The sequence below is a fragment of the Manis javanica genome, chromosome 4 (assembly GCF_040802235.1).
Source record: "Manis javanica isolate MJ-LG chromosome 4, MJ_LKY, whole genome shotgun sequence".
Lineage (NCBI taxonomy): Eukaryota > Metazoa > Chordata > Mammalia > Pholidota > Manidae > Manis > Manis javanica.
Genome location: NC_133159.1, coordinates 109,049,614 through 109,059,328, shown reverse-complemented (window position 1 = coordinate 109,059,328; position 9,715 = coordinate 109,049,614). Strand labels below are relative to the sequence as shown.

Here is a 9,715-nt window from a genome sequence, read left to right as displayed (position 1 = left end):
CAAATACACAAACACACATAGGCATACAGGAGCATGCACTTACAGACATGAAGAATCACACATGCCCAGGCACCCACTAAAGAGATACATGCACAACATAACACGTTATCTTTATATGCACAGGCTTGTACACACACTTGCAACTGCATACCTTGTTGAGGTAGGGCAGACATGGAAGTAGCATAATGATTAATTTTCCTAAAAATGCTGAGATATAAATAGTATAGTAAGAACAGGAGGAATTCCATCTTAAGACTGAGATTCCATTTTAAAAACCAGGGCATTAGGAGGTAAAACTCCTAACATATTTTATGGTAATCAGCCAATAACTGACCCTATCTTAAGGCAGGGCAGACAATCTTAAATTATATGTCCCCATTGCTTGAGGGTAACCATTATCTTGGAGAAGAACAGGATCAAGAAATTCCTTGTATTAAGTTTATCTTACAGAGTATCTACAGGACAGACTATGGATGGTGACACAATCTCTCTCACAGGAGATTGGCATCATGTAGACTATGAGACCACACATCAAGCCTATGTTCCACCCCCCTACCTTTGCCCCATTCTTGAAACCTTAAAAGACAGGATCCTATGCCTCTAAGCACGCCTCCTCTCTGAGGTTGCCTGAGCTCCCCTTTCTCTGAGTGTATATTTTTTGCTTTAGACTTCTTACTGCTCAACTTATGGCACTTTGTCAGTGTGCTTTTCCACTGGTAGTGTCTTTGTTACTTTCCTATTTCACTCTGTTTTCTAAACTTAAATACTAGTCTTCTCTCTCTCTGTTCTACTTCAGACAAGTAGGGAAGGGCTACTGAAATCTCAGATTTGGGTCTGCAAGCTCCTGTCACCTGGGTGACCCGGACAGTACTGCAGCTATATGATCATGCTCTTTAGAAGCTTGCCCAAAAATCTTTCTTTGCCCTTGGGAAGTTCTCAGAACATAATCTCACTTCATCCAGTGCTCTGAGGCTCCCCCAAATGCTGGGATGGTAGGGGCTTAGCTCCCACACTGTGCAGATTTGAGCGGACACTGGACACCAGGTGAGCCTGGCTTTAGGAGCAGATTTGCTCCATGCTGAGCAGGAGTTCAGTGAGCTTCCCTTTTCTTCTGTTCTTCCTTGCTCTCTACTGCCTCCATAGCTGCTGCCATTCACCACTACTATCACTTTAATGAATTCCTTCTTACCTACACTTGTCCGACCTGTTCGAGATTTATTTCTGGTTCGGAGTCAAGAACCCTCTCCCCATCCAGGCTGAAGTTTCACCTAGTGCGCAGGGAGAAACCCCCACAGATGCAGCTGCCTGACAACACTGTAACTCAAACATCAGCCGCCCAGACTGTTTGAAAGTATCCTGGCCAGCTGCCTTTCGTCATTGGCCCTGGGCTGCCGTCCAGGCCCTCCCCCTGCCCCGCCCCACTCCCAGTTGGTTGTATAAATCTCCCTTTGCCCCCTCCGGCACAACCTGCCTCTGACACCAGCTTTCTGCCTCTGCCCACTCCTGGCAGACCCGTCAGGACCAAAGCCTGCCAGCTAGAAGCATGGGTAAGCAGGGAAGTTTCTGACCCAACACCATGCCTGCTCATCTCCTGGCCTGCCCTACAGGAAGTGACAGAAAACCTGGGGTGGGGGGAGCTGGCTAGGGGAAGGACCCCTGGACTCTGCTCCACCGTCCCCACCCTGCTGCCACCCTTGCAGTTTTCAGCTTAGCCAAAATTTCTGGTAGAGCAAGGGAAGGAAGGCAGAGGGAGTGCTGGGAAGGGTGATCCTGGGCTCCCATCCAGCTTCCCTGCTGCAGCCTGGGGCTCGGGGGCCTCTCTGCAGCTGAGATGATACAGTGTGGGTTAGTAGGGGGAATCTCTATGTCTCTACTGTCACTGTAGGAGACAGACAATCCTGATTTCAGCCCTGGGCCAATGTCTTACTCCAGGGAGTAGGGAACTCAACATTGATTGGCCAGGCTGCTCTCTAGCTACCCCACACCACCAGTCACTCTGGGAGGGAAATCACGAAGCCCCCACTCTCTCACCAGCGGCCTGTTTCAGTGCTCCCCACCCTCTCAATGTCCAAAGTCCTCCTCTTACCCCAGCTGTGAGCTCCTGGGTGTCAGGAGGAGGCAGAGTTTATTTGGTCTGGTTGGGCACATTAAGGTCCTTGCCCTCTTGGATCTGGCTCTTTCCTGAGCTGGCAGAATGCCCAGCAGCCAGCCTGGCATGGGGAAAACTTAATGAGCTTTCTCTGGGTTCATCTTGACCCCCAGGATGTTCAGAGATTTTGCTTGAGATGCTTGAAACAAGGGAGTGTTCCTTAGAAAGAGAACTGATGCGCAAAGGAGCCTGCCTGGGCAGTATGCAGGGCCTCTAAGAAATGCCTGGGGGACGGGAGGGAGGTGGGTAGGCAGATGATGTAGGCATGCAGCTGATAACACTTCCTTTACAGCTTTATTTTTATCTCAGTCTCTGTTGGGCTTTGTAGTTCTTGTACCTGTTTTGATGTCTTCACATTTTGAGTCTCCTTTTGTTGTGTCCAACAACCTCCTTCCCCTCCCCTGGCCTCCTGTGCCAAGTCCTGACACAGCATGGGTGTGGAGCAGAACAGGTCTCCTTGATTCCTCTGGACCTGGGCCTCTCTCACCCTGCCCCACCCCAACCCCAGCCCACTCCAGACACCAAGCGTGGCTGGGACTACCCCCACACCCCACCCCTTCTGGTGTAGCCCTACCCATATTTATAAAACATGTCTCCCTATAAAACAGGAAGTACTTCTGAATACATTGTCTTATTTGACCTTCATAGCCACTCAGAGAAGAAGGTAGGATATTATTACCACCTTTCAGCAAATGAAGGGAAGAAAGTGGAGAACAGATATCAACGTGGAGCTTAAAACCAGGTTTCTGTACTGTAACATGCTGTTGCTGCCTGCCTTCTGAGTCACTTGGCTGCTTGTGAGGGGCCCTGGCTCCCTGGCTGAAGACCTGAGACACCTCTGGCTACTCCTGGCTCCCCACTTGCAGCCCCCAGCCAGCCATGTGACAGGGCAGGGATGCAGCGCCCAGTCTTGTCATCCCCGCTCCAGGACCTCTTCTAGCCTGCAGCTCCCTCTGTGCTACTCCTCAGCCTTCCTCCAGGTCACGTCCCAAACCCTGAGGCCTGACATGACTCAGCCACTTACTTTAGTCCCATAGATCCATATGGCTTCTCTTGTCAGACTTCAGGGGATAAGGAGGGACACTCCCTGTAGCTCTGATAGATGGGCCTCTGAGCTCCCCAGAGTTGGGTCAAACACCTTACTTTACAGATAAAGGAAGTAGAGCCTTCTGCCTAAAGGTAGAAACTGGTCTAAGGACATCCCCGGTATCAGCCCCATGGCCTTGAGCTTCAGCCTTTTATCTCTTACCAGACCCTCAGTGATGTAACCCAGGCTTTTACAGACTGGGGGCAAGGACCCAGAGCGGAGAAAAGCAGGAAGTGTCCTGGACGCTGGTATAGCTACTTTTCAGTGAAGGGAGCTGAATAGGCATCACCTTCGCTCTTCAAAGGCTCTTCCTCAAGAACAGCCAGGGTTACTGGCCACCTCCAGGAAAGCACAGAGCTGCACACTTGATTGTACTGCCTTGTTTACTTCTCATAGAAGCCCACTGTGGTATTCTTACTGCCTTCTTTTTACAAATGGTATGGAAATTGAGGCCAGGGAGGTGGGATAATTTGCCCAAGGACCGTTGGCTAGTCAGTGACCTGCTGGGATTGGGGCCCAAGTCAATGTCATAAACACCACAGGGCACCGTGTCTGCTGCACTCACTCTTCTCCTGCCTTCCCCTGGGTCCTGCTTGAGTGTCTTCCACCTTCGGGTCATATCTCTACAGTTCTTCCGCCATACCCACACACTTAGCAGGGCTTTGAGGGGCAGGGAGGATGGTAGGCATAGGGAGGCTGGAGATGTGACTTGGGACAATGTTTCTGCCTGGCTTGTGTGGGGGAGGGTGTTACAGTGTGTGGGGAAGAGCTTCCGCCCTCCAGAGCATGGTCCAGCCAACACGTCCCATTGTTTCCACAGCTACGAAATGTGGAAAGTGTGGACCTGGCTATGCTACCCCTCTGGAGGCCATGAAAGGTAAGTCTGAGAGCCAGCACCCTTAGGAAGAATGACTGAGAGCCAGCACCCCAGGAAGAAACTGCAAGACAGCACCTTCCACTGATGCCACTGCTGGTGGGGGTGGGAGACCTCAGATGCCGCCTCCGCCCTCAGGCACACCCAGGGCTGCCCTGCTGTTCCTCCCCACCCTGCTATCCCCTCTGACTGCTTTCTCTCCTCCAGGCCCCAGGGAGGAGATTGTCTACCTGCCCTGTATCTACCGGAACACAGGCATTGAGGCTCCAGATTACCTGGCCACTGTGGACATTGACCCCAAGTCTCCCCAGTATTGTCAGGTGAGGTGGGGCTTGGGCCCAGAGTACCCTGAGACCCCTCAGGGCTTATCTCTGGCCCAGCAATGCCCTTCCCAAACTCTGTCCTTCTTTGACTTCCCTGAGCATGACTGTACCACCCGTTCACCAAACAAGGGCCCCAAGGTCCAGGGGCAGTACTGATGCAGAGAGGTATGGCCTGAGCAAGCCCCCCAACACCTCCGCCTCCCCAGGTCATCCACCGGCTGCCCATGCCTGGCCTGAAGGACGAGCTGCACCACTCGGGCTGGAACACCTGCAGCAGCTGCTTCGGGGACAGCACCAAGTCGCGCAACAAGTTGGTGCTGCCGGCTCTCATCTCCTCCTGCATCTATGTGGTAGACGTGGGCTCTGAGCCTCGTGCCCCAAAGCTATACAAGGCATGTTCTCTGCCCTACACACCCAGAGACCCTGATGTGCCAGCTGCCCTGGGCAGCCTATGGGCAGGAAGTCACGCCTAGACCTGCTGCCTCCAGCTCTTGTGCGGGGTCTGGGCTCAGCAGTGGGGAGGCGCTAGGCTACAGAGGAGAGTTACCAAGGGCTGAGCACTCACCATCCGGCACCACGGGGCTACGGCGCCAGAGGCATGGGAGGCCTCTTCTTGTTTTTGCTCCAAGACAGGGAAGGAGCCATATTTTCTAGCCAGTTATGAGCCCAGGGTTTCCCTTAGGCAGGAGCCTCCAAACCTTCCTCTCAATACTTTGTTGCCTACAGTTTTCCTTCTTCCTGCCAGGCACTTGCTGCTGGCTGCTGGAGGTATAAAGTAGACTGTTGCTGGCATTGGCCCAGGCTGGGAGGAGTTTATGGCCTCACTGGGCTGTGAGTGTCTTCAAAAGACAGACAGGTGGAAAGAAGTCGGTGTTTTCTGCCTGGAGAGTTAGCAGTTCCCTGGCTCTCCCTTGCTGCCCTGCCAGTCTCTGCCATATCCTGCAGGGAAAATTTGTCCATGTTTTGAAGGCAAAGAGGATGGTATCAGCAGATAGAAGAGAGGGAGTATGGGAGTAGTGAGTGGGGACTCCGGGCCCTGTAAGATTCTGATGTCATTCCTTACCCTCTCCAGGTTGTTGAGTCCAAGGACATCCATACCAAGTGTGGCCTGGGCTACCTCCACACCAGCCACTGCCTGGCCAGTGGGGAGGTGATGGTCAGCACCCTGGGAGACCCTGACGGCAATGGCAAAGGTATCTGCCAGCAAGGCAGATCCCAAACTGGAGGAAGGATGGAATGACCTTCTGGGGAAGGCCAGGGGTTGGCTCTCATCCAGTATTTATAACTACAGTTTTTTCTATTATTTCTATGAAAATGAGCCTTGACTGGTGAATTCACTTAAAAGTTATAGTCAGAAAGTCAGTTGTGGATATGAGCACAGATATGGCCTCAGCAAACATACATTTAATATTAGCCTTTGCAAATTCATGAGCAAATCTCACAGTCCTTGAAATCCTTAATCTTCACATTTGCTATCTCATTTATGGTATGAGCTGACACTTCTAAAATGTCTACCATGAGCTAGACAATCTATGAGATAGATGCTACTATGATCCCTGTTTTACAGATGAGAAAGCTAGGGCATGGACTGGATAAGTAACTTACCCTAAGTCATACAGCTAATAAGCTGTTGAGCTAGAACTCAAACCCAGCAATCTGGCTGCAGAGGCTTTGTCCTGATCCCTGTGCTGCTTTTCTCAGAGCCTTACCGATTTCATCAAAGCCCTGATTCAAAGGCTTGGAGTAGGATCAGTTAAGGTCATCCAGTTAAGGTTACTGCACTAGACTCGAACTGCTTTTTTCAGGAAACAGAAGGAGTGTGACCTTCAAGATTTAATAACACTCAGGAGTGGCGATCTAGTTGTAAAGAAGTATCAGTGTCATAACATACTGAGCAAGGAGAAAACACGTTGAGCATTCATGCTGAATTACAAATAAATACAATCTGTGTACCCTCTCCCCCCCCAAATTGTAGTGAACAGAACAGAGCTTAGGCTCTGGGAGGAATCCCACACTGAGAGTGGGAGGCTGGGCAAGAGAAGCACAGGGCGCTGAGTCCCAGAAGGTCTCTGGGATCAAGGAGAGGAAAATTTCCTCTGTGGTCTGGGACAGGGATGATGATGACAGGAGGTGGGGATGCCAGAGAAAGTCCCCACCTCCTACCCCAGACCTTTTGTTATACCTGAAATTTAAGGAGCTGGCAAGTCCCATTATGGGGCGTGGGGGGGGGGCGGTGAGGGCAGGGCTGGAGCCAGGCAATGGACTTGGAGCCTCTTGGACATGCCTGGGGGTGAGGGCTGCATTGGGGTGATGTTTCTAGGGCCTCTGCCTGACACCTTACTTCATTCCCTACTCAGGGGGTTTCGTGCTGCTGGATGGAGAGACATTCGAGGTGAAGGGGACATGGGAACGGCCTGGGGGTTCTGCACCTATGGGCTATGACTTCTGGTACCAGCCACGACACAATGTCATGATCAGCACCGAATGGGCGGCTCCCAATATCTTTCAAAATGGCTTCAACCTTGCTGATGTAGAGGCTGGTGAGAATTCCCCACATGAGTCAGCAGGACCCTGGGCACATACACACTCCTATTTTTTGCTTGAAAACCCCACTGTCCAGTTCTCTTACTTCTCTCATGTAGACCCAGACTTGATTGTATAGGATATGCTGAGTGCTCTGATGTGCTCAAGGGTCCTTCTGATACCTCCAACCCGTTTTTCACATTCTGCCCTAGGCCATGCCCCAGCCTTTGCCCATGCCCTCCTGCCCTGGTCCTGAGCCCATCCTCCGGTCCCATCCCTACCCAGGGCTGTACGGAAGCCACTTACATGTCTGGGACTGGCAACGCCATGAGATGGTGCAGACCCTGACTCTACAGGATGGGCTCATCCCCCTGGAGATCCGTTTCCTGCACAACCCAGACGCCACCCAGGGCTTCGTAGGCTGTGCCCTCAGCTCCAACATCCAACGATTCTACAAGAATGAGGTGACTGCACCCTGTAGCCCTGTCCTCTCAGCAGTCCTGCCAGTGACTCTGCCCAGGCCTCTGTAGCCATGATGCTCCCTCTCCCTAGGCCCCCTCCACCTGGCTGCACCAGCCCAGACTTTGCCAGGAACAAAAAGCAAGGCCGTTTGCCCTTCCTCGCTTCTCTATTAAACTGTAACTGGCTATATTCAGTCATTAATTCAAAAATATTTGTGAGCATCTATGTTAGGCACAGTGCTAAGTGCTGAGAATACAGTGGTGAAGCAGACATAGTCCAGCCGTAAGGAGCCTGCACAGGAGTTCGACCCTAGTGGCAGGAAGCCCCTGTATCTACAGTCTCCCTGCAGACAGTACCTGGGGAGAGCCAGATCTGACTCCCACCCACTACCTCTCCCAGGCTCACGTCTCTGCCTCCTAACCCCACTCTTCACCTCCCAATGCAGGGAGGCACTTGGTCAGCGGAGAAAGTGATCCAGGTGCCCCCCAAGAAAGTGAAGGGCTGGATGCTGCCAGAAATGCCAGGTGAGTGCCCAAGGAAGGATAGGAATCAGAAGGTTCACTTCTGGCCTGGGAAGACTGAATCTTTAAAGCCTCTGAACTGCACCCACCCCAGGCCTGATCACTGACATCCTGCTGTCCCTGGATGACCGCTTCCTCTACTTCAGCAACTGGCTACACGGGGACTTGCGGCAGTATGACATCTCTGACCCACAGCGGCCCTGCCTCACAGGACAGGTGGGGCCCTAGCAATATAGAGAGAAAGGGAGGGAAGTCTGAGGATGAGGTGGAAGGAATGAAGTGGCTGTGGGATAATAAGGGAGGTGCAGGAAAAGGAAAAAGATAGGGGCTGAGGGATGGTGCAGGCCAGGACTGCGAGGAGCCACAGCTAGCCCTGCAGGGTGTGAGGGAGTGAGGGATTCTGGCAGAGGCAAGCCACTCTTCCTGAAATGTCCTCACCACCCACCGTTATCCTCCTTTACGCTCTGCCCCTCCCTATCCAGCTCTTCCTTGGGGGCAGCATTGTTAAGGGAGGCCCTGTGCAAGTGCTGGAGGACCAGGAGCTAAAATCCCAGCCAGAGCCCCTGGTGGTCAAGGTGAGATCTCTACCCATCCTGTGGCGCCCCTCTCTATCCCTCAGATCCACGCTAGAGAAGTATGGGGAGGGGGCATGCTCCATGATCCCCTCCAGGGGCCCGTGAGTTACTCTGGAATCTGACCCCTGGTTTTCCTAAGGGGAAACGGGTGGTTGGAGGCCCGCAGATGATCCAGCTTAGCCTAGACGGGAAACGTCTCTATGTCACCACATCGCTATACAGTGCCTGGGACAAGCAGTTTTACCCTGATCTCATCAGGTGAGAATCAGACGGGTTCCCTCCCCAGCTTCCTCTCCCGGAGGGCTCTGGCTTTCTGAAAACTCCCTGGGCACCCCAGCTGCCCCCACCCTACAGACCCTGCTCCCTCCTTAAGGACCCACCCTTGTACTCACAAACTCTTGGGGAAAGGGGACAGCCACATCTGACCTCTCTTTCATTCCCTCCTCTTTTCCACAAGGGAAGGCTCCGTGATGCTGCAGATCAATGTAGACACAGTAAAGGGAGGACTGAAGTTGAACCCTAACTTCCTGGTGGACTTTGGGAAGGAGCCCCTCGGCCCAGCCCTGGCCCATGAGCTCCGCTACCCTGGGGGAGACTGCAGCTCCGACATCTGGCTCTGAAGCCCATCCCTCACGGCCCCACCCCTCCTTCTGAGCCATCACCTCTGCAGGGACCTGGCTTCGCTCTGCTCTCTTGGCTCCCAACTCTTGGCAACTTTGCCTTCCAAAGCCAAGTTGAGGCTGTTGAGACATATTGAGTGGCATCTCCATTTACTGACCACTGGTTGCATGTTGCTCACTGTTGTTTTTACATGAGTTCTTGGAAATTATTTCACCAAATAAACTGGTAAACTTCTTCTTCAGATCACATTGTCTTTGGGGGCACAGCACCTATGACTCACCTTCTTTTTTTTTTTGGTAAATAAACTCTTTAATATGGTATAATTTAGGAAACCATACATAGAGGAAAGTACACATGTTGAAGTGTACAGCTCAAAGAACTTCCAAGACCTGGACACATCCATGGGCTGAGTACTCACCCAAGATCCCCTGTGCCTGTGCTATGACTCACCTTCTGCTGGCCCTTTGTATCTCACAGAAGACGACTCCAGGGCATTATGGTGACTGGTTCCTACCAGTGATTACAACACAATGCTCCAAAATCTCACTCTTATGGCCAGAAAGAATTTTGGAGCTGGTTA

At 52.2% G+C, this 9,715-nt stretch overlaps 1 protein-coding gene across 2 annotated transcripts; it reads left to right on the top strand.

Moving 5' to 3' along the window:
* Nucleotides 1–1,435: 1,435 nt before the first annotated feature.
* SELENBP1 (selenium binding protein 1) lies at nt 1,436–9,376 on the top strand. Of its 2 annotated transcripts, XM_017674945.3 has the most exons (12): nt 1,436–1,547; nt 4,057–4,113; nt 4,318–4,430; nt 4,640–4,825; nt 5,506–5,626; nt 6,791–6,973; nt 7,242–7,420; nt 7,864–7,942; nt 8,034–8,155; nt 8,422–8,514; nt 8,654–8,772; nt 8,972–9,376. In XM_017674945.3, the coding sequence occupies exons 1-12, from the start codon at nt 1,544–1,546 to the stop codon at nt 9,132–9,134; spliced, it is 1,419 nt and encodes a 472-aa protein (XP_017530434.1). In that variant the 5' UTR covers nt 1,436–1,543; the 3' UTR covers nt 9,135–9,376. The 2 variants fall into 2 exon arrangements, with proteins under 2 accessions (XP_017530434.1, XP_036859155.1); XM_037003260.2 differs by lacking the exon at nt 8,654–8,772.
* The last annotated feature ends 339 nt before the right edge of the window (nt 9,377–9,715 follow it).